Here is a 25,611-nt window from a genome sequence, read left to right as displayed (position 1 = left end):
GTGAGGAAGTTAAAGTCATCTAGAAAGGTAAAATATCTGATGTCACAGCACCTGTCACTATGTTAAAGACGGTCCAGACACAGGTGAGGAAGTTAAAGTCATCTAGAAAGGTAAACTATCTGATGTCACAGCACCTATCACTATGTTAAAGACGCTCCAGACACAGGTGAGGAAGTTAAATTCATCTAGAAAGGTAAAATATCTGAAGATGTAGAAGAATCAAACATCACTTTATTTGCCAAAGAGAGAGATTCATATGCAAATATTTTTAAAATATAATCTTTTCATTTGTAATTGTACCTAATGCATATATACCACTTGTGGAACAAAATTGCTTGACACTTTTATCAGTAAACTGAGTCAAAGTAAGGTGGAAAAATTATCTGAAAAGTAATGTATCTTGTAATTAAATTTCAAGTTTGGGAACTTAGAAGTAGGGTATTGTAATGTCCCGCAGAAAGAAATAGGACTAGTAGTATTTCCAGTTGAGCTACTTTTGTTGTTGATTATGACATCATTAAATAAAGAGCAGGAACAGGACCAGACAAAGAAAATTATGTTTAAATGACCCGTGACTCTTGGTTTCACCATCATTCTCTATGAAGACCTTAAGGAGAGTCAGTGTGAGAATAAGGTGCTCAGTTTCAGAGAACCTGACCAGGGAGGAGAAGCAGTTTGTAGAAACTGAACCTTCAGTTTATACATGCTTCTGTGAGCAGATTGCAGAAACTACTTTGTGATTCAGGAAACGGAATGTACTTATATCATGAAACAGATTGTTGACAGTTTTGACTTTTGCTTGAAGTATAGCAGACCGATACCTAGGCCTCTTGGCATGCCTCTGTCCTCTGAGTACGAGACAGTTGTTGTTGACATAGCTAAACTTAGAGTCTCTGAGTTCCTATTAGTGAATTAATGTATTCCATACCAAATGTTTCATAAATTTCTTCAAAAATTTACCTTCTTTTGTTATATTTTCCCTTCTAATTCCCCTAGATACATATGTTGCAAATCAAGTTCCAGTCCCTACTTATATGTAATATTCCCTGCTGAAAGCTGATTATTTCTCCTGAATTTTTCTTAAGCTCCATAATAGCAGTTTTTGGTGAAATATAAATACATGATAGCATAATCCTGCTCCCTTGCCAGTAGCCCTTTACTACTACACATCTATCCTTATCATCTTGTTTCCCTCTTCTATCACTATTATAGCTCCTATACCAATTAGTATAATTACTCCCCTTTTCTTTTGTCCCTGATATTCAGCTGAATATCCATCCTGAAATCCTTCTTTATCAATTCCACATGCTCATTTCTCTTGAAATGTGTCTCCTGCAGCATTGCTATTTGCACAATGCATTTCTTAACATAATTCAGTACTCTTTTCATTTTTATCTATACGTGTAAAGTCATTTACTTTCCAAAATAATATGGATACTGTAGCCATTAAGATAGGTCATTATTCCCACCTATTACATGTGGCAGCTTTATTGAATGTCTGTTTCCAGCTTTTGTGTTACATGCGTAAATTAATGTTTGGCAGGTAGATCTTTTATACAGTTGTTTCTTGTCATCTGCATTTGAACCTATGTCACATTTTCCAAGACTTTCGTTTTAATTAAAACCCTCAAACAAAAATTTAAATACACTTTCAGAACAACCCCATAACCTGTTAACTTAAAGCAAACACACAGAATTGGGTATATCAGCAAAAATAAATGAAGGTTAACTCTCCTGATAGGAGAAATTACCTTAAATTGACAGCTGCACCTGCAAGCATTACCTAACCAAAAATTAATGATACTCATTCTAAAGAGCATGATACAGCCATTGCTTCCACTTAAACCAATTGCAGTCTCTTCTTTTCATACTTCTATTCCCCTTCCAGATGTGAAAAACAGCATGTAGGCTTTCAGAAAACATTTGCTTTTAGCCTTAAGAAAAAGTATATTAGCTGTCTTTAAATAAAACCAAATTATATATGTGTTTATTAAATGCATTGAACTATTAAAACTGCTAGGGAAGCAGCTATCTATTATTTACTTCCAATAATTTCAAACTTTATTTTTTACTGATCTGCTTGCCCTTGTACCTTTACGTTTTGCATTTCCCTCAGCAAGCAATACTCAGAACTCTCAAGATTAATTGCATACTCCTGCAGTCAGCTTATCTTCATGGAAGCATAAGAACTGAATGTACAACTGCTTTTAGTTGCAGACATCTTGACTCCCACTGAATATTTGCTAAAGAAAAAAATGAAAAAAAAAGCTAATATCATTGCATTTGTGTGAAACTTAGTACTTTTTATGGGACCATCATTTTGTCTTATTTTTCAAGCTTACTTGCTTACAGAAAACATTTGTTTTTAGATTAAGCCAGTGGAATTCATCCAGATATTCACCTATGATAAAAAATAAATAAGAGAAAACATCTCAACTCTACATGTAATATAAACAGTGCACTTTTACACCCCATCCTCAACCCCATCAGCTTAAGATTACAGCATATTAACTTAAACTTGCTTTTGTCCAGCCTTTCTCCTCTTTTTACGTTGTAATGCCTATATTACTTAAATCTGAAAAAAGTACATGTTTACTTTAATGTCTTTATCACATGCAAAAGTCACTGAAAAAAATCACCATCACCCCCATGTTTAAGATGCTCCTGATTACATATTATACAAAACTGCTTTACTGTATAACATGCAGATCATGAAATTTGTACAAATGCTGTTAATAACTAAATTATTTTACTTAGTTACTTTTTCCCTTTAGTGTCCTTCTAAACATTAATGACATAAGTGAGATATATGCTTTACAGTCCACCCACATGATTTTTAAACACTTTTATTGAAGTAACACTTGTGAAATAGGCAAATTTACATTTATAATAAAAATAAATCGAATTGTATTAACAAGTTCATGTTTACAAACATTTTATATATATATATATATATATATATATATATATATATATATATATATATATATAGCTATATATCATATAACCTTAGCAACATTACATAAAGTATTCAATTCCTGCCCTTTTTACAAGAGGCATCTTTATTAAACCATCACTAATGACATACGCAATGACACGTTTATATAAATTAAAACAGACCACACTGCCAAAACCCTCTTTCTCAGCCATGTTTTCTTGCAAAGTCACATTTCACAAAATTGATTGATGTTTTATAATCTCTGATTTATTCACTAATACTAGTGTTGCTGCTTGTCCTCCTGTTTATCTGCATCTCCCAACACCCGACTCTGGTTCAAGTCCAAGGTACTCCTGATCCTTTTAATTAACTCATGTGTTTTTTTTCTGCCTCTCAAGCATTTTCCTTTGGAACACTGGAAAAGGTTTCACTGGCAAAGTCTCTCTGTGAGCTTTATTATCAAAAGAAAGAGAAGTTGAGTCCACTTCTCTTTGATGTCTTACTTTTTTAGTGGATAAATGTATTTCCTCCTTAGTTCATTCTGCATCAAAAGACATCTTTGATCCTTCAGGAAAAATACTCTGAAGACAGATGGATATAGCAGCTTGATTTTCACACCTGCCTCTCAACATTTCCCAATTGCTGCAGTAAATTTTCTTCTCTTCTGCCTGGTGTAAAGTGAATAATTATCTTCCAAAAACACTCTACTGTCTCCAATTTTTACTACTTTGCTATTCTGCCACAGTTTTATCTGGATCAACTCTGTCAATTGGTATAATTGCATCTTTACTAATACAGGTCTTGGTTGCTTTCTGATTGCCAGATTTGCAGCATACACACAATGTGCCCTTTTAATTAACAAATCCTGCTGTGGAGTGCTTATTTGTGCCTTCATAAAATTAATACAGTCAGTTCCTTCCAGTTTCTCTGGTACATCAGAAAATCTCAGGTTTCCTCTGTGTTCTTTGTCTTCTACCATTTTTGAAACAGTTCTTTTCCAGAAATCTCATACTCAGCCATCATTTTCTTCATTTTAACATCTGATTTGTGCAGTTTTATTAGTTCATCTGCATGGCTATATTGTCTTCTATTTTTCCATCCATTTATAATTTGAGTTGATATACTTCTTCAGTGTTTCATTTGTTTTAATCAGTTCTGATTATATTTGATTTATTTTTTCTTCTAAATTATTGGAAGTCATATATTGTACCAAAGCCGGAGCTTGAAATGCTTTTTACTGAACAGCAGCCAGATTCTTTCCAATCAATGTTTTCTCTTCACCTTTTATAGCTGATTTTCTTTCAGGTTCTCATAGATTCATAGATTCATAGATTAGTACTAGACTAACTGCCCTTGCAGGCCATTTTAAGCCCAGCCAATTATCCCTTGTGAGACTCAAACCTGCCACCTTGTGTTTGTAAGGCAAACACCTTAACCATTAGGCCACCCTCCCAACCCTCTAAATGCCTTCTTTGCTGGCATCCAGGCAGTGTACTTACTAGCCAATAATCACATTTTACAAGAGCTGGCAGAATTACTAGCTCTTATTTCTCAGTTTCTTTTTTTACACTGGAAAAGCTGAAATTAAGATGTTGATCAGTTTTCAGCCATCTTAAAGGTCCAAGTCCAGCAGAATCTTAGTGTCTTTTGCTTCCTGTGAAAACTTGTAAAATAACCTTTGCTGCTAGCAGCATTGTGGTGTACTGAGGGTAAGTTTCCTGTACAAATTATATGCATATGTATTATGGAATCATTGACAATGGTGCATTCTGATGCTAATTAAATGTGACATTGCTAGTTGAAGGAACTGTACTTATTGTTTGTTTTCTGCATTTCTAGGCATTTTGGATTCTCCACTCATTCCTGTGGCATTCTGGATCTTTGTCTGTTGTTGTGTTGTGAGCCTACTGACAAGGAGATATGGGCTTCGCCCACTTCTTGTAGTTGTCATTCTTCGCTATATCTGCATTGTAGGAATAGGCCCTACACTTAACTTCTTAGGAGCACTCAACGTAAGTCTTGTACAACAAATGTAGTAATTGACTTTGTTTGTAGTATTCTCTGAAGGTCAGAATTATTTGTTATTGCACTTTGCTTGTATGGGATATTTTTCTAAATGTCACAATTACTTGTTATTGTACTTTGCTTGTGTAGCACATTTTTCTGAAGGCTGAAATTATTTGTTATTGTACTTTGCTTGAAAACAATAATTTAAGAAATTTAAGACTACTTAACTAGAATCATTATTCTTTAAAGAAAAAAAGAGTTGTAATTAGCTCCATATTCCAAGGTTTTGCAAGGGGGTGAGTGTATGCTTAAGTAGTCAGTTGGTTTTGTCTGGAAGAAATAAAGCACATACAGTGTTCATTATAAGTAATCACTGCTGCAGCAGAAACTTTATCTCTAGGAAATAACTATGGGTGGGCATCAAGCCTTCTCACATGACTTCTGGAGCTCTGTGGATATTCTCTTGTAGATCAATATATGTGTGTATACCTTTAAAAAGCTCTCCAAGGGCTTGCACAAGTGTATAAATACTGAGCACGTGCAAACTAGACTGCCATTTTGTAGTAAGCTGTTGAGATGTAAGCATGTATGTATGTAAACTCTGTCTGTTAACCAGTTTGTATTTTATGATGCTGCTATCCATCCTGATGTGGTTGTATGTATTAAAACATCTGAACAAAACTTCAAGCCTTCTTGTTATATGTGTTAAAGACAAATGAGCGACATGGTGTCAGAAGCAACATGTCTAAAAGGACATGGAGTTAGAAGAAGCATACCAAAGGAGCATGGTGTCAGAAACGGCTTCGCTAAAATGACTTAAGGCAAATGTTTAGATGCTGGTGGAATATATAGGCGTGTATCATCCAAAAATGTGCACACTTCACAAAACAGATCGGAAACGAATTTCGGGTATTAAAACTTGTTCAGCACTATTTCTTTTTGCATAATATGAAATGGGGCATACAGAACACACTAAATCATTTTTGCATAAACAGATGTGTACAATATTTATAAAATTATTCGAATTACTATGAAAAATGTTTGAAATAAAGTCCGAATTGCATAAAACTAATAAAAATAAAAGGAAACAACCAAATTTTCACAAAGCATATGTATTTTCATATTAAGCAAAGATATCTGAATTCTCGGAAGTGTATAAAGTGTTCACATGTTTGTGCAGTGTTACAGTAAAGCTACTTCACAAAGTACAGTCATTACAAGGCATATTTCGCAGAGTGCAGTATTTTGAAGAGTTTATTGTGCATTTGAATATTGTTACAAGCTCACAGAACAGTTTGTTTGTACATAATTACAAGGACCATATTTACAGTGTGTTTGTGTATACTTTGTGGACATGGCAGAAGGATTTTGAAAACCCAGTGCCCTTGTGTTTGACAGTAATATTGCTGAGAACTGGAGAGTCTTTGAGCAAGAGTACGACATTTTCATACAGGCTGCATTTTCTGATAAAGATGACTGTACAAAGGCATTTATTCTGCATAATTTAGCTGGGTCAGAAGCCATAGAAATGGAGCATTAATTTGCGTATGTACCTGGTATCTATACAGGGGATGGGGAAAACCGTCATATTGTTGTACTGGCTGAGTCAGGGGAGGACCCAGAGTGCTTAAAACATAAATTTAGAGAAATGTGCAACCCCCAGACAAATGTTACAGTGGAAAGGCACTTATTTTACACAAGGGATCAAAAGCCTGGTGAAACTTTTGCAGCATATATAACTGACCTGAGAAATAAAGCTAAATTTGCAGATTTGGTGACTTAAGGGATGAGTTGATAAAGAACAGACTTGTGTGTGGCATTAAAGATTATGCTGTGAGAAAGATTTTGCCCATGACAGTGATTTAACTTTGAATAAGACCATTGAAATTTGTCAGTTATATGAGCTCACAGAAAAGCACACAGATATGCTTACAAGTGAGAATAGCTCTAGAAGGCACACTGATAAAGCTCATGTTGATAGTATGCAGCACGTGGTTAAAAGAAATAGGCCCAAGCACTTGGCAGCAACTGTAACCCTTGCAGCACTCACTGGTAAACCCCAGAACTTTGTAGCAAATGCTAAAGTTTGCATACTCTCAGTGAAGCATAAGAGCGAGTTTGCAAACTTAAAGCATGGGCCCCCAACCTAGTTTCATTGCCAACTGCTGTAATTGTGGTGGAAGTCATGAATCTAAAAGGGGAAAATGTTTAGCTTTTGGTCAACAATGCCACAAATGCAATAAATGGAATAATTTCAAAAGATTTTATAAATCAAAAGGCCCACATTCTTTTATTAAAAGGGAACATTTTAAGAAATGAGTTGATCAGTTAGACAGTGGCAAACCTACTCTTTATGTTGATGGTGTGTCCGTGCTTCATGAAACAGTTAATGCAGTAGATTTAAGGGCAAAGAGTGAAGTATTTTGTACTGTTCAGATAAATGGCAAACCCATAGGACTCAAAGTTGATACAGGTTCTAAGTGCAGTGTCATGTCAGCAGAAATATTTGTGTGAGTGTGTAAAGGTGAAAGGCTTGATTTGGCAAGGTGTACGAAGCTTGTTGCTTATAGAGGTGAAGAAATTCAAACCGAAGGCTCAGTAGTGCTTTCATATTACTGTGCTGGGAGAAGCTATGACTTTTTTTATTTGGTCAAGAGACACATCCAGTCATATTAGGGCTTAGAGACATTTTGAAAGTGGGACTTCTTTCATTTAATAAGGAACTCCACCATGTTAGCTTAAAAGACCACTACTGTAATTTTCACCAGCACATTTTTTCTACCTATGCTGACCTTTTTGAAGACAAACTAGGCAAACTTCCAGTTGTGTATTCCATGAAGTTAAACCCAGAGGTCAGTCCAGTTATCAGGCCAGCACAAAAAGTTCCAATAGCCATGCAGGACAGAGTCAAAGCTGAACTAGATAAAATAATGCGACAAGGTGTGATTTATCCAGTTGAAACTTCAACTGAGTGGCTATCTTCCATGGGGGTAGCTCATAAGAAAAGCTCAGATGACATCAGAATATGTATTGACCCATAGGATTTGAGCAAAGCACTAAAAAGACCTCATCATCCAATGCACACAGTTGAAGAAGTCGCAGCCTTGATGCCAAATGCCACTATTTTTTTCTGTCTTAGATGCAAAGAGTTCATTTTGGTAAATTCAGCTTGACAAGAAATCATCATTGCTCACTACTTCAGTACTCCGTTTGGCAGGTACAGATTTTTGAGAATGACATTTGGGATAAATTCTGCAAGTGAAGTTTTTCAGCGTGCAATGGAGCAATTTTTTTCTGTGTATCCTTGTGCTATTATTGTGGATGACATACTGGTAAGAGGTCATGATGAAGCTGAACATGACAGAAACCTCAGAAAAGTTCTAGAAAGGGCACGTCAAGTGAATCTGAAGCTCATTCCACAAAAGAGCAAGTTCAGGCTACAAGAAGTTACTTATGTTGGTCATTTATTTACCAGTACAGGCTTATGACCAGACACTTTGAAACAAACAGCCATTCTCGAGATGCCAGCTCCAGACAGTGCTCAAGCCCTGCAACGTTTTCCTGGCATGGTCAACTACCTCGTCAAGTTCATTCCAGACTTGAGCCAACTTTCAGCACCACTTAGAGAGCTGACACATAAAGATGTATCCTGGTGTTGGTTAGAGCAACACCAAAAAACATTTTAAGTTCTGAAATTCTGAAACAGAGAAGTGCTAGTCCACCAACTCTCAGATACTATGATGTTCACAAACCAGTTACACTTTCCTGTGATGCTTCCCAAATTTGGTCTTGGTGCAATCATTCTATGAGAGTATCAACCTGTTGCCTGTGCATCGAGAACTCTTACCCAATTTCAAATGCAGTATGCCCAGATCGAGAAAGAGCTTTTGGAATTTGTGTTTGCATGTTTGAAGTTCCATGATTATGTTTATGGTAGACCTGTCCAGATTGTGATAAACATCTTGGTTCACCTGCTCAGAGACTTATGTCGAGACAAACCAGATCCACATTACCCATCAGTAGTCAATTGTTGGCTCCACGTGTCAAGAACAACAGGTTAGTGAAAGCCAACCTGTTGAAGAAGAGCCTTTCCCAGAAGTCCTACTTCAATAATACCAACAAACCACACAATCCATTATGAGAGGGAGAGGTGGTAAGGATGCAGACATCCAACGGTTATGATTGGATTGGTGTCGTGAAGAATATTGGTCCAGAGCCGAGATCGTACATTGTGGAATCAGAAGGAGCAATCTTTCGGTGGTGTCTGAGCCTATACCACAGCAAATAGCTTGTGAGAAAGACTCTTTATCTCAGAGTGAGTTGTCTGGTGTTCCAATTCCAGAGGAAGTTGCATTGAACATTCCTGTTCCTGTGACAAATCCAGATGTTCCTGATATGAGTTGTGCACCGCAAACTGTCCCTTTTGTTAAATTTGGTCCCAACTGTTATGTTACAAGATGTGGTCAAATCTCTAAACCCTGTAACAGATATGGAGCAACTTGGACATGAACATTGTGTTTTGTTTCCAATGTATCCAATGTATATAGTAATGCATGCCTAACTCTAATATTGTTTTTTCAAAGGACAATCTTTTTAAGAGGGAGGATGTAGATCAATATATGTGTATATACTATTAAGAAGCTATCCAAGGCCTTGCACAAGTGTATAAATACTGAGCATGTGTAAGCTAGACTGCCATTTTGTAGTTAGCTGTTGAGATGTAAGCATATATGTATGTTAACTAGTTTGTTCGCATTTACTGATGCTGCTATCCATCCTGATGTGTTTGTATGTATTAAAGTATCTGTATGAAACCCCAAGCCTTCTTGTTGTATGTGTTAGGGTCAAACAAGCGGCACCCCTTATGTAACTAAGCTCCCTTCTCAGAGAGTCCGTCCAGCATACAACAAGAAGGTAGATCAGCCAGTGCCATCTACATTTATTTTTCTGCTACTGCTGGGAACATTTGCTTATGTCTTGCTCTTGAGATAATTCATTTAGAGTGCTTTGGATTTTTAAATTGATAGCTGTTGATAATTCTGAAGTCACTGATGTCACAAAAAAAGCTTACATATGTATGCCTGTGAAAGAAAATTCTGCCCAAGGGTTCCACTTAAATTATGTTTTTTATTTGGTGGGTAAGTATATGATATTTCCTACTGCAGACATTGTAATTAATTGTTTTTGTAAGAAATATTTGCTCATTCAAGCCCCCCTCCCAAATTAGAGCCTTTTTGAAGTATAAAAAACTCATGGTAGTAGCAGAGGATGCATCAAGCATCAGGGGGATATTTAAAAGACAGGAGATAAAGTGGAAGACAATGGAATCTGTCAAACAGCTTTTTCCTCCATTCATGCTCAATTGTAGCAAAAAATACCCCACCAAGCAACAGTCTTTTTACAGAAAATAGTTGAAGGCACAAGAGTTTGGTCAGAGGAAGGCCCTTGAGAAGAGAGAGTCTTAAACAGGAAGTAAGAACAGGAGTAGGCAGCAAGGCAGAGGGAGGAGAGAAAAGTCCTCTCCTTCCTGTTAGAAAAGCAAGTAGTGACTATGCAGTCATAAAAACTGATCCCCCTTCCCGTCTACATAATCAGGGAGCACACTTTCTCCAAGTCAGGATCACCTACATTGCTAACAAGTAATCTGCAAGTATACACTTGCCTGTGTTACAGAGGACTCCAGCAGGCAAGGCTGAATTATGGCCCCATGCACAGGGTCAGCTGATGGGTGTTTGTGAGCCATCAAGGAGAGTACCCTTGTGGATAAGTCAGTATGCTAACACTATATGCATTGCATCTGATATTACAGGACCCTTCTTGATAGGTTCTACATTTGGGATGATCCCAAAGGAGTAAACCACCAAGGTGGAAGAAGCCAGGGGACATCCTGAGACTCAGAGCTTAAACCGCCAAGTCCAGAAACTGGGGTGTACCAAAGGAAGCATTTTGTTTGGAGTCACTGTTGTGAAAGTAATACTTGGTGATGGTGTCACTGAAAACCAAGTGCCTGCTTTGTAGTGGAAACATTCCTGAACAAGAACGGGATGCAGCCACTTCTCTTGTGGAGTGGTGTTTAACAAATGGATACTTGTTCACCCTCCTATGGCAAAAGATAATGCAGTTGGCAGTCTATTTGATAAAAGTTTACTTGGTAACTTCAAGACCTTCCCTCCGCATTAATAAGAGGACAGCTTTTCATTCTTCCTTCTAACATCATGAGTGTGCTTCAGGTAAAAACTGAATTGATGGTACAGACAGATGAATTGAAGGGCAGTCTCTTCTGGTGTTGCCTTGCCAAAGAAAACATACATGAATGGACTGTTTCACTGACAGTTTAGAAGCTACTTTTGGAAGGAAACACAGAGTTAGTCCTGTGATGTATTATTAACAGAATGGTGTCACAATGATTGAGATCTGTGCCTTACAGCTCCAGGACCGTGGGTTCAACCCTGATTTCAGATCACATCTATGTGGAATCTGAATGTTCTCCCTATTTCTGCATGTTTTTTTTTTCCCAGGACCTCGGGTTACTTCCCATCGCCCAAAAGCATGCTAGTTGATTGACTACTCTGAAGACTCTGTAAGATGCATTCACCCTTACTTTTAAGGTCTGGGTTGTAGTTGAAAAGATTCATAATGACCAGTTCACTTGTTTAACAGATGAATACATTAAATTAAAATATGGTATGTGAAGCTGTTCTATCTTGCCTTTCATTCTTACAGATGGGTTCGGCTCCGAGTCGGCCTACTACAAAGCTCGAGGTCTTCAGATAGCTCAAGGCCAAGTCCCTATCCCATGATGCACCTAGAGTTACCACAGATCTAGTTTGCCGCTGCAATAGGTAGGAGGTTCTTGCCAGCTTGGGCCAGTAAAACCTTTCTTTATTACAAATATTTTGAAAATATTTAGATAAATAGTTTCGCTTTATATATTAGATAGTTAGACATTTAGATAAAGCTCTTATAGCTTTCTGTTGTTCCCTTCCCTGGTGCTTTTTATCTTGCATTCAGCTCTTTGGCCTCTTTTATTTAGGCCTTGTTTAGTGTTTAAAGTACTTGTGTGCTGTTCTTTAGATTAGTATTTAGACTTAAATCAGTGACCTTTTCTATCACAACTTTGAATTTTTTCTCTAGAATTTAGATAAGGTGTGTACATTAGTAACTGTTTTATAGTTATGTGCATTATATAGTGACTTCTGTCATAACTTGTTTATACTCTTTACCATTTAGGCAAATTGTTTAGTGTGTGTGTGTGTGTGTGTGTGTGTGTGTGTGTGTGTGTGTGTGTGTGTGTGTGTGTGTGTGTGTGTGTGTGTGTGTGTGTGTGTGTGCTTGCCATTTATATTTATCCTGTATTTTTAGTAAGGCTTGTTGGTATTCTTAATTGTTGTTGGGTGTGTCTATTTTTTTTTCAGCACCCTAATAACATTGTGCTTGTTAGAAATGGCTGATGATAAGGACAAACACCCTAAATCAGGGTTTTAAAAATGCCCTAAATGTGGGCAGAAAATGTCTGTCACTGACAGTCATGTAAACTGCGTTTATTGTTTAGGAGCATTACATCTCCAATAAAGCTGCTCCATATGCCATTCCTTTTCTTCAAGGGTTCTCCAGGAGAGAGAGGAAACTGATTGACAGGGGTTTACTGAAACCTTCTTTCCAGGAGGCTTTGAGCAACCAAGATGGATCCAGTAAGTCCTCAAAGTCTTCCAAGACTTCTACTGAATCAAATAAATCAAAAAAGTCTTCGATATCGGCTCCACAGACCTTGGAGCCGACTGTCTTATCTTTTCAGGGCCAGTCCCCAGTTTTGGAACGGGGATCCGAAATACCAAAATCTCCACTTTTACAGTCAGGACCACCTTCGATCCATTCATCTCGATCTACCATTAGCCTTTCCGATTTGGATGTGGATCATGTGGTGCAGAAGCCTTTACAGGCACCGCCTTTGCTAAATTTTTATTGGCTCTGACCCAAGTGGCTTCGGAGCTAAAGACCCTTTTACCAGCTACTACTCTTCCTCCACCGAGTCATACCAGTCCTTTGGAGCCGGAGGAGTCTGACTTGTTAATCGTGGAGCCTTCGGAGCCAACTCCTGCTCCAGTGTCTTCAGCTCCATTTACTCTAACGTCTTCGACACCGATCGAGGAATCTAGGAGCCAACACTCTCTGGTCGGGTCCGGGGAGGATAGTCAGACCGACTTGTCATTTCTGACTCTGCCTCTCAGGGCTTTGGCTCGGACGAGCTCGGCTCCTACCTCTGGCTCGGAGCTCACTGTCCTGGTGCTGGGGGTATCAATGGGTTCCTCGGATTCGTCGGTCCCTTTGCATCAGAGCAGAGGTGCCTTCAAAGCCATGAGGTGAGTTATGTCTCCTAAGACATCTTCAACCTCAGGTCCGGCTTCTTCCTCCCCTAAAGCGCCTGTGTCTGCTTCTGCTTCACAGATCCTTGCCAAGAGTAGAGACCCAGAGCCTCAGGAAGCCCTATTAGGTGGCCCATGCTCTTCCAAGACCTCACCAGAAGCTCCCACTGATAAGGTTCCCAGGAAGAGAGTTTGTAAGAGGAAGCATCTAGGGAAAACATTTGCTGTTCCAAAACACATACACACAACACAAGCACACCAAACAAACAGCAATCCTCACACATACACCTAAAATCTTACATCTAACCCTACACTAAACTGTACATACACCACTATCTACCCACTTACCTTAACCCAAACCCTAACCCTAAGGTCCGTCACTATTGCACACACAGCTCACCCGTGCCCTAACCTTAACTCACCTACCCCGCCCTAACCCTCACGTCCACACATTCGCACACTTAACCTGACCCATGCCCTAACCCTAACTCACTTAACCCGCCCTAACCCTCACGTCCACACAATCGCACACTTACCTGAACCCAACCCGTAACTTTCCACCACAGTGCTGAAAATAGGGAAGCGACAGGAACGCACAACAGAATTCTTTCCCTAGGAAAGAATTCGGTTTTCTGTAACTTCGCTATTTTCAGCTTTCGCTGAATAGGGGTTGATATTAGAACATTCGAAGTTCTGAAACTTTGATGTTCTAATATAGACCCGCAAAGAGATTTCCTTAAAGAGGTGGGAGACGCTCTTCAGGGTACAGTAGCTGCAGGAGCTTCACATAAAGCTGCCTCCCAGCTTGCTACCCTCAACTACATAGTTAACTCGTCCATGCGCCTCATTTTGTATACAGCAGATGGAACGAGCAGGGCAGCGGCTACAGGAATTGCTCTTAGGAGACACTCCTGGATGCCCTTGTGTTCCTTCATGGAGCCCTTCAAGTCATCCTTTGTAAGTACCCCCTTTGATGGCTCGTCCCTTTTTGGGCCCAAAGTTAAGGAAACTTTGACCAGGTGTGAGCAGGAAGGAAAGACTCTGTCTGCCGTCGGAGTCCATTTTTCCACCCTTATCAGACCGTACCCCAGGGATCAAAGGGGAGGAAAGATGTGGTTCCAAAAAGCCCAAGGAGCCTTTCAGGACACATGTGGTGAACGCCCTTCCAGGGGCAGAGGAGGGGCAATAATGGAAGATGCCACCCTCGTGGCAGAGGGGGTCCACAAAACCAGGGCAACAGAGATCACTTCTTTGGGAAGCCCTACCAGTGCTCCTGAAAGGAGCCCCAACTGTCCTACTCTGGAGACAGTCAGGGGTTGCTTATCTTTTTATCGAGACGCCTGGCTCAAAATAACAAACAACAACTGGGTACAAAGTATAATTTCCAGAGGATATTTCATTCCTTTCACCACACCCCCTCCACTGACAAGAAAAATCCCGGACAGGGAACAGGCAACAGCAGAGGTCCAAATGTTAATAGGAAAAAGAATCATCCAACCAGTCCCAGCAGACCAGACAGGATCTGGAACTTACTCAAGATTCTTTATAGTTCCAAAAAAGACAGGATACTGCAGACCTATATTGGACCTCAGCAGGCTAAACAAATCTGTCAAGAAAGAGAAGTTTCGGATGGTCGTGCTTCAGTCGATACTTCCCTTTTTAGGGAAAGACAAATGGATGTGCTCTATAGATCTCCAGGATGCGTACTACCATATAAAAATGGCCAGACCATCCAGGGATCATCTGTGCTTCTGGCTGGGAGCCAATCATTACCAGTTTCGAGCCCTGCCCTTTGGTTTCACTACAGCCCCCAGAGTGTTCACCAAATGTATGGCAGTGGTCATGGCTCACCTGAGACGTTTAGGATTCCAGGTGTTCCCATACCTAGATGATTGGCTCCTCACCGCCACCACCAGGCATCAGCTCATTCAAGCCAGGGACACCACTTTGTCACTCTGCAGCCAGTTGGGCATTACAGTAAACTCAGAAAAATCTGCCTTGTCACCATTGCAACATACCGTTTTTATCAGTGCAGAGTTGGACACCACCACACTGAGACTTCCAATAGAAAGAGTCTTACTACGCCAGCAGCAGGTCCACAATCTGATATCCAAAAACAAGGCTCCAGCATCAGAAGTACTAAAATTGTTAGGCATGATGGCAGCTGCAATTCTGGCCGTACCGCTGGATCGCATGCACATGCAGATTCTGCAATGGCTGTTGTTCACTCAATGGTCTTACCAAGAGCTCCCCATGTCTCACCTTATAATGATCACAGACTCTCGCAAAAAGTATCTTCAGTGGTGGTTGACCTCTCTTCATGTCATGATAGGTTGTCCCTTTGTTCTACCCCCACCAGCAGCCACAGTGACCACGGACGCTTCCCTGATAGGGTGGGGGAGCATTTTCAGGGAAGAACAGCCCAAGGCACATGGACCGATCAAAAGACATACCTGCATATCAATGTCCTAGAGATGAGAGCAGTACTTTTAGCATTGCAGTAATTCCAGGACTCTCTTTCTCTGGGTACAATTGCGATTCACACAGACAACATGTCAGTGGTCTGGTACTTGAACAAACAAGGAGGAACCAGATCATATCCCCTTTGTCACGAGACCCTAAGAGTACGACAGTGGGCTATATCCACCCAGTGCTTTCTGTTAGCAATGCACATCCCTGAGAAATCCAATGTGATAGCAGACAAGCTGAGCAGAGCAATTTTGTTGCTCCACGAGTGGTCCTTCAAGAAAGAAATAGCAGACAGGATATTCCACAGGTGGGGCCAGCCTTGCTGCGACCTTTTTGCCAGTCACATGAACACGAAATGCAGAAGCTACTTTGCTCTGATTCCCCCTCCGGGAGAAGCCCCAAGGGACGCACTCGTTCATGATTGGCATCTGGTTCTCGTCTATGCATTCCCACCAATCCCGTTGATACCCAAGGTACTACAGAAAGCAAAATCCCTGGGAAGGACCATCATTCATACAGCCCCTCATTGGCCTCATCAGATTTGGTTCCATTTCCTTCGACTTCATCTTTTGGAGGACCTCTGGATTCTGGACCCAGTTCCAGATGTTCTGACGCACTCGTCAGGGGAACTTCATCACTCTTTGCAGTCCCTGAAGCTGACAGCTTGGCTGCTCCAATTCTCATCAGAGCCAGGTTCCATAACCTTTCTAATGAGACAAAGCATATTCTCTTATCTTCTCATAAATCCTATATGAGGAAGCTATACCTTAGCAAATGGAAAAACATTTCTATATGGGCCTCTCAAAACAATATCGATCCCTATCAAGCCCCTATGTCCTCCATTTTAGAATTCTTGACTATGATTTTTAACAAAGGAGCTGCAGCAGCAACAGTTCGTGTTCAGCTTGCTGCCATTCCTAATTTTCATCTTGGATTTGTAGGATTGAACATTATGTCACACAAACTATCCAAAGCTATTCTTAAAGGGACCTTTCATCTCAGACCACCTGTAAAATCTCCCTATACCCCATGGAATCTAAATTTATGCTTTCTTGCATTATTCTTCCTCCATTCGAACCAGCCTCCTCATGTGATCTCAAATTTTTGTCATGGAAGACTATCTTTTTAGTAGCTATCACTTCTGCCCGCAGAGTGTCAGAGCTTCAAGCCTTGTCCATTAAGCCTCCTTATTTGATTTTCCATGCTGACAGAGTTTCACTTCAAACTAGCCACTCTTTTTTGCCTAAAGTTTGCACTGAAGCTAATCTTAATCAAATTATTGATTTTCCAGTTTTCCTCCCCAATCACTCCAACTATTTAGAATATATGCTGCACAAACTTGATGTCCATAGACCGCTCAGATTTTACTTGGATAGAACAAAAGATTTTAGGAAATCTGAACAACTTTTCGTCTCCTTTTCAGACTCCAGGAAAGGTATGCCAGTGGCCAAAACAACTCTGTCCAAGTGGTTATCTGATTGTATCACATTTGCTTAGTCAGCTGCTAATATGCCCTTACAACATAAAATTAAGGCTCACTCCACCAGAGCAGTGTCTACATCCTCTGCCTTTTCTACCAGACTTCCTATTGATAACATGTGCAGCAGCCACTTGGTCAATACCTCATACCTTTATCACTCATGACAAAGTTGACAGGGCCTTCTTTGGATCCACTGTCCTGAAAAACATACTTCCATGAGCCACCCGAGATAGATGGTGCTTGAGACGCTACCCATCTGTAAGAATGACCGGCGAGATAGAACAACTTCACATAAAGAAGTTATGTACTTACCATAATGTTCCATGTGAGTTGTTCATTTCGCCTTCATTCTTACTTCCCACCCTCCTACCCCCTCCTGGGCTTTTCGAAGACCGAGATGCTGGATTCTTCCTGGTTGCTCAACCCTTCTATAGCTTTCTCTTATGGAGTGATAGAATGACATATGGTATTATTATATGCAACAAACAAGATCTGAGGTAACTCTGGGTATATCATGGGATAGGGACTTGGCCTCGAGCTATCTGAAGACCTCAAGCTTTGTAGCAGGCCAGCTCAGAGCCGAGGAGCAGCTCCGAACCCATCTGTAAGAATGAAGGCGTGATGAACAACTCACATGGAATGTTACCGTAAGTACATAACTTCTTTTTCTTACATGAGAATCTGAAACCCCCTTGAGTGGCTACAGGCATTTGTAACATCCACAGCAAAAAGCATTCTCTAAGGTATGATATTCAAAGCCACTGATAGAAAAGATACCTCAAGGGACACAACTCAATGCTAACATTCAAATTTATTGCAAGGACACTTACGCGCTTTCCTCCTTTCTCATAAGAACTTCATCAGAACTGAATTCAATAAAAATGAATACAATATTAATAAACTCAGTTCTACGGTCACATATTAAATCCATCTAACCAGGCTTTAGGTTAGGACAGTTCTACAGTGACATATTAAGTCCATCTAACCAGGCTTTAGGTTAGGACAGTACCCCCACCCCACTCAAATAAATTTAAAGAACCACAAACATATTCATCAAACTAACAGAAAACTTTTGTTGACAAAAAAAACCCAATAAATATGTACAAATTATCAACCTAGACCTCAAAGGAGCATAGCTTTAAAGCACTTAAAATGGATAACATTTCATTTAGATCAGGTGTGCTGCTTGTATTTGAAAAAGCTGCCACTAGAGATCTCTTCTTTCCAACAAAACACCCCAGGGACCACCTCTGGAGTTTTTATCCACCTTTTCTAAAATAAAAAATAAGAAATGGTGCAGAGGATAAATTAAAATATGTTTAAACAAGGTATTATTGCTTTTACCCTTACTAATATCAAAAAGGCGTTTGTAAATACACTTTCCGAGCTTCCTTTCAATTTTGCCAACATAAAAAAAACAGGACATTGTTGGCATTTTGCCAGATATACAACACCCTCCTGGTTCTACAATTAAAACAACTATTGGCACTAATTGTTCTATTGTTAACTACAGTTGAATCACCTACATAAATACCATTACATTGATTAGACTGGGCAGATTTAAAAGTTCTATGCTGTATAAAATTGTGCCCGATACTACCGTGTAGAGTACCCACAAAAAATTGTTCAAAACATTTCCTTTTCCTAAAAATAATCTTAAGTTGATCTCTCTGTTTATTATAAGCATCCAAACTACTGGCAAAAAGTTGCCAATTTTCTCCTAAAATTTCTTTAATAGCATAACTGTCAGTATTAAAAGTACTTAGAAAAGCCTTTTTATATTTCTGTTTGACCCTAACCCCATTGTTGGGTCTTACGTCTTCACTGACAGTCAGTAGATAATGAAAACCTGATCTTTTTTTGTGTACCACTTCATCTAGTAAAGGCTTTAACAAATTATTGGGGTAACTCCTCTTCTTAAACATATTCAATAAGTCACCACATTTCAATTTGAATGTGTCAAAGTCTGATACCATCCTAGCCAAATGGACAATTTTAGGCTTCTTTTGATGTCAGAGATGACAACTAGTAAATGAAGAAAAGAGTTTGAATATGCAGATTTTCTATAAATGTTGGACACATATTTTCACCCTTGAAAATCTTTAGAAATAGCGACATCCAAAAAGTGAGCTTTTTCTTTACCTATTGCATATGTAACTCTAAAGAAATAGGTAGTAGTATTAATATAACTCAAAAATAGCTTAATCTTTTTTTCTTTATATATCCCTATAATAAAGATGTCATCCAGATACCTAGTATATAAACACCAAGAGTTAACTAATGGGGTTGAAAATACATATTTGGACTTCCACTGTGCCATAACTATATTAGCAAAGAAGGGGCACATGTGGCTCCCATGGCAACACCTGTTTTCTGATGGAACAGTTGTCCCCTCAAAATATCTATAAAAATATACATAACATTAATGTCTTTGGAATTTAAATTTATTTGATTGACCAAGAACTTGTGAAACCACTCCAATTCTAACATGGGGTATAATCATAAATAAGTCTCTTACATCAGTTGTTATACAAAATAATTCAAAGCCACTAAGTAAACAGGGTGTAATGGTGCAAAGGCAGTGGTGCAGTCCTGAAGTTTATATCCCATGGAGGGCAGAAGTTATTCAAAGCAATATGGAGATGCTACACTCCTTTAAGGAAGTGCTTCACCTTTCACTGTTGGGCTACAACTCTGCCTTCCGTGAGATCTTGATGCACAGAAAAAAATGATATTTGTACCCTGACTGTGGAAAAACTGAGACCCAAATTATACAGGTGCTGAGATATGTAAGAATCAGCAATATGCTGAAAAGCTGGTATGGTATTGGGTACAGCTCCACCCATCTGGAGAACTGTTTACAGCTGGAGATATAGGCCTGTCAAATGGAAGGCTCCTTAGTAACCTTAGTCGCGTCTGAAACTCCAGCCAAAAGAAACAGTGGATCAAAAGGTCTATATTAGTAGGAAAACCCTGAGATTGTCACCATGTCTTTGGAGAATACCCATGGGTAGGACCATGAAAGTTTTCTGTAGTGCAAGGGATCTGAGCATTTAAAACATACCGCTGTCCGGCATCAGAGGACAGTGACAATTATATTTGATTTTTCTTTCCTTACTTTTTAACACCTCTATTGAATTATCACTTAAGACATAAATAAACTTGCTTTTATATAAAGGAAAACAAACCATATTAACAGATTCCCAGTTATAAACATTATATACATCACATATATTATTTTGTATAATTGTCATCAATCCAGTATTAAATAAATCGATCAATTCATGCCTTCTGTTAAACCTCACTCCTCCTCCAAATCAGTATTCTGGATCTATAGTTCCATAATTTCCATTTTTTCTATGAATCTGATCCTGCCCTTTTCTAAAGATCCACTTCCAGTTCTTTTATCCTGTTACAATATTCAGTATTTCTAGTACAGTTGGTTTAGACTTTGATTTACATTTTCTAACAATTGCTTTTTTGGCAGCCACCACAATTAAACTTAATAAGCCCTTACTTTGTCTAGGCAATTCTTATACTGTATCGCAGCTCAAATTCATTTGCTTATCCAGTATTTCTGACGGAATATTCTGAAAGAAATGTTTAAAGTCTGCCAACTTATTACACTCCCAAAACATATGTTCCCACTTACCTCTATTTCCTATAACACCTCCAACATTTTCCATCTACCTGAGGAAATATTCTTTGAAGTCTGCTTGGGGTATGAAAATAAACACATCAACGTAAAAATCCTAAATCTTCTAGACTTAGTTGCATACTTGGGAGCCATGCATATGTCCTCCCATTGTTTTCTTGTGAATTGCTTATCCAGTCTCTCTTCCCACTTTTTTAACCTCCTCTGATTGATTCCTATAGTTATTGTGCAATATTTTATATGCTGTACTAATTATCACTTTTTTAACATCAGCTATTCCTGCTCTAGACTCAGCTAAAAACTCTACCAGAACAGTTCTTTCACTGAGGATTCCCCTATCCCTTTGCTTTTGCCTGTAGTCTGATAACAGTCCCTGAAAGTGAAAGCAGTATTTAGCCTGCAGTCCAAATTGGCCTCTTCCAATTCTATTGCTTTTCCTTCTCTAGTTATTTGCTCCCAGTATATTGATTCCTTTGCCAGTTTTCTGTGCCAAATTCCAGACCCCTCTTACCTGTTCTGTGTACCCCAATCAGCAAAATCTCCTTTCTCCATTCTTGTGTTGGCGTAGTTCCTAGAAAACTTTCTCCTCCTTTATGAATATAATATTCTATATGGCTGTTGTTATTCTATTTAATGATCTGCATCCAAAATCCCACTCTCTTCTTATTTCTTGAACCCCCCCCTTGCTTCATCCTCATCCCTTTCATAGGTTTATAGGTAATTATTAGGCTAGCTGTCCTTGTTTGCCATTTTAAGTCTAGCCAATTTCCCTCAAAGGTGAGACTCAAGCCTTCTATTATGTGTTTGTGAGGTGAAAACTTTAACCATTATGCCAATCCCCAACCCCTGCTAATTTCTCCTTCATGAGAATTAAACCCTGTACTTTGTGCATCTGAGGTAAACAACTTAATCATTATACCAACCACCCTTTCAATGAATGGATTGCAAACTGACAACATGTTCATCGTCATCGGGCATCTCAGCCAAAGGAGAACATACTCAGGACTGCAACACCCCCATCCCAGCTTAAAGTACAGTATAGCTGTGAGAGCAGAACCCACAGCCTTCTGTATCAAATGCCAGTATTATGATTACTGTGCTACTAACAGTAAATAAGTGAATACTAGGCTAACTGCCATGAAGGGTCTTTTAAGCCTAACCAATACCCCAAGGTAGCAATCAAACCTTGTACCTTGTGTTTATGAGGTGACCATATTAACCATTATACCAATTTCTCACCAATATTTATTTATTGTTTATTATTTTTATTTTTATTTTTATTTAAATTTGTTGACCGGGAGTGTCCGACTGGACGTAGGTCCATTTTCAGTGGAGGCCTGGGGAGAAAAGCTCCACAGTAAAATAAACAGACAGTAGTTACATTGGATTACATAGCGATTAACAATTTAACATAGCAATTACTTACAACATATTTACAGATGAAGAACATAGTACATCAGTAGACAACTAGAATCTTTATCTGTGAAGTACATAACAGACATTAACAAATGTTACAATGAGAAGTTCCTGCTGTATAATAAGTACTAGGCTTATGAGCATCTGAGCTTGCTATAATCAAGGCAGTTAGTCGAGTGGAGAGAAAGGTAGTGGTTGGATGGGGTGGATGATATTAGAGTGGGAGTTGCAAGGGCATAGCCAGCATGTTTTTAGGTGCGCTTTTAGTACAGTTTTGAAGTGGCTGCATGATGGTACGACGGTAATTGTGGGTGGGAGTGAGTTCCATAATTTGGCTATGGCGCAAGAGAATAGTGCTTCACCAGCAGAGTTATTGGCTTTAGTGATCTGCAAGTGATTTTTGTTGCTGGATCTTAGTGGTCTGGTGGTGCGATAGGGTTGGAGTAGATTCTGGAGGGATGGGACATTTAGTGGATGGTTTACTAGTTTCTGGGCGAGTGAGAGTTGATACCACTGAAGGAGGTGAGGGAGTTCAAGCCAGCACAGTTCAGCAAGTGAGAGACAGTGGTGACTACGGTAGGATGCCCCTGTGGCGAATTTGGCGATTTTATTGTAGCAGGTCTCTAGCTTGTTTAGATCACATTGCCTTAAGTTGGTATATACTGGAGAGGCATAAAGTAGGGTGGAGATAAGGTGGGAATTTGCTATTGAAATCTTTGCTGCTTTGGTGAGAAATTGCTTATTTCTGTATAATGCTCCTAGTTTTTTGTGGACTTTTTTTATGGTCATGGATATGTGAATGTCAAATTTTAGTTTATTGTCTATTTCCACTCCTAGCAATTTGGTGTGTTCAGTTGGGTATATAGTGGTGTTGTCTTTTGCTGTGATGTTAAAGTGAGAGTTGTTTTGAGTATGTTTGGTGGGTTGGATGATGAGTAGTTTAGTTTTGTTTGGGTTGAGTATTAATTGGGCATCGGATAACCATGTTTCAACAGAGGAAAAGGCTTCCTGTGTGACATTTTGCAATTTGGGTAGGGACTGGGCTGAGCAGATGATGGTCGAGTCATCTGCGTATTGTATGTGTGCGCCATGTTTGGTGGCAGAGGCTAGATTATTGGTGTAAACAGAGAAGAGTAGGGGTCCAAGGATGGATCCTTGGGGAACCCCTATGGAGACAGGTAGTTGGGGAGATATGTCATTCTGCCATACAACAGATTGTTGGCGGTCAGACAGGTAACTCTGAAACCAGTTGGTGACTGATTGTGAGAAGGATAGGTTATTGAGGACAGAGATAAGTTGTTTGTGTGGGACCATGTGAAATGCTTTAGATAGGTCTAGGAAAGTAGCAGAGGAGAGATAGCCATTGTTTTTATGCTGAAGGATAGTGTTAGTAAAGGAGAGTAAGGCAGTGGTGGTGCTATGGTTTGGTCGGAAACCATGCTGAGTACTGGAAAGGAGGTTGTTAGTAAGTAGGTAGTCTGAGACCTGAGAGTGTATGCATCTCTCTAGTATTTTGGAGAGTGGAGAGAGAATAGCTATGGGGTGGTAATTGGTTAGTTCTGCGGAGGGTCCGCCTTTGTGGAGGGGAATTATATGTGATACTTTCCACAATGTGGGAACGTAACTTTCTGACAGAGTTCGGTTAATCAAGATGGATACTGGGTAGGCCAGAGCATCAGCTGCGATTTGTAGGTATTCACTTGGGAGGTTGTCTGCTGCTAATTTGGTGGGTTTAAGTTTAGTTAAGAGTTTTTTTATGTTGGAGGTAGGTACAGGAGAAAAAGATAAGGCAGTAGGGAGATTACTAGTTGAAGGTGTGGGTGGGAGGGGAAGGGGGTTGTGTTGTTTAGCTAGTGATAGTATGGTTTGGGTGAAGTGTGTGTTGAATGAGGTAGCAATATTTTCTGAGGAGTGAGGGATGTTAGGAGGAGGGGTACTGACTTTACCTGGGTGGAGGATGGAGTTTATGGAGGACCAGAATTGTTTGGGGCTGTGTTGTGAGGAGTCTAGGGCAGACTGGTAGTATTGGAATTTGTCCTGTTTTATTAGCTTTTTGACTCTATTGCGTAGTTCTAGGAATTTCTGTCTAGCTGAGGGGGTTTTGGTTTTGCACCAGTGCTCCCAGGCTTTATCCCTGTTTTTCATTTCTGACTTAGTGGTTTTCTGTAGCCATGGGGAGGGTTGTGCTTTGGTTCTGGAAAATCTTATGGGGGCATGGTAATTAAGGATGTTCAGGAAGGTAGTATTAAAAAATTCAACTGCGTCATCTAGACTGAGGTACTTTAGAGGATGCCAGTTACATTCTTTGAGGGATGAGACGAATGTGAGTGGGTTAAAGTTTAATTTTTTACATATTTGACAGTAGATGACAGGTTTAGCTTGGTATAGGTATTTTTTTAGTAGGAATGTTGGGGAGTGATCACTGAGGCTATCTGATAAGCAGCCTGCTATATATGACTGGGGGCTCTTACTGACTAGTATCCAATCCAGGGTAGTGTGCTTGCTGGAGTTTTTATTTATCCTGGTTGGTAACTGGACTAGTTGGGTGAAGCCATGAAGGTGTACATGATGGGTTGGATTGTTGCCAGAACAGGATTGCCAGTCAATATTGAAATCACCTAAGATGATTGTTTCTTGGGGGAGATGGTGGGTAGACCAGCTGAGGAGGTTTTCTAGTGGAGGGATGTTTTGGCCAGGTGGGAAGTAGCATCCAATTATGTTGATGGTTTTGTTTCGGTTAATTTTGAGGTTGGTATATATTATTTCTTCATTGCCTATTTGTGGAGCTGATGATTTTAAGATCTGGATGTTTAGATGCTGTTTAAATATTATAGCTACACCACCTCCTTTTTTGTTTAGCCGGTCTATTCTTAGTATGCCGTAACCTGTAGGGAGTATTTGCTCACTGGTAATGTGAGGCTTTAGCCAGGTTTCTGTCAGGATGACTATATCTGGGGAGTACAAGTCTATGGTGGCATGGAGTTCATGGACTTTGTTGAATATACTTCTAATATTTAGGCTTAGTAGAAGGAAGTCACTTGGGTTTCTATTGGCTGTAATATGGGAGAAGTTGTGGTTTCTAGTCTGATTATGAGGATTGGGGTTGGAGATGGTAGGGCCAGGGTTGGGGTGGATGTCTCCACTTAGGGCTAGTTTTGATATGCATGAGATTATTAGTTTTCTCAGTTTTGGAATGTGTTTGTTTATAAGGGAAACTTTATGATTGTGCTCTGTGGGTAATAGGTATGGTGGGAGGGTTACTATGTTAAGGTGTAGGGATGCT

At 39.5% G+C, this 25,611-nt stretch overlaps 1 protein-coding gene across 1 annotated transcript in view; it reads left to right on the top strand.

Annotated features, from left to right (window-relative positions):
* Positions 1-25,611, top strand: part of ITPR3 (inositol 1,4,5-trisphosphate receptor type 3) — a 2,403,054-nt gene that overhangs the window by 2,103,438 nt on the left and 274,005 nt on the right. The window contains exon 50 of the mRNA XM_044076491.1: positions 4,778-4,950. Within this exon, the coding sequence (XP_043932426.1) occupies positions 4,778-4,950 (173 nt within the window). The remainder of the gene's footprint in view (positions 1-4,777; positions 4,951-25,611) is intronic.

The sequence above is a fragment of the Protopterus annectens genome, chromosome 7.part0 (genome assembly GCF_019279795.1).
Source record: "Protopterus annectens isolate FY-2018-M chromosome 7.part0, PAN1.0, whole genome shotgun sequence".
Taxonomy (NCBI): domain Eukaryota; kingdom Metazoa; phylum Chordata; order Ceratodontiformes; family Protopteridae; genus Protopterus; species Protopterus annectens.
The sequence above is the reverse complement of the archived record's forward strand: the minus strand, read 5'-3'. Positions and strand labels throughout refer to the sequence as shown.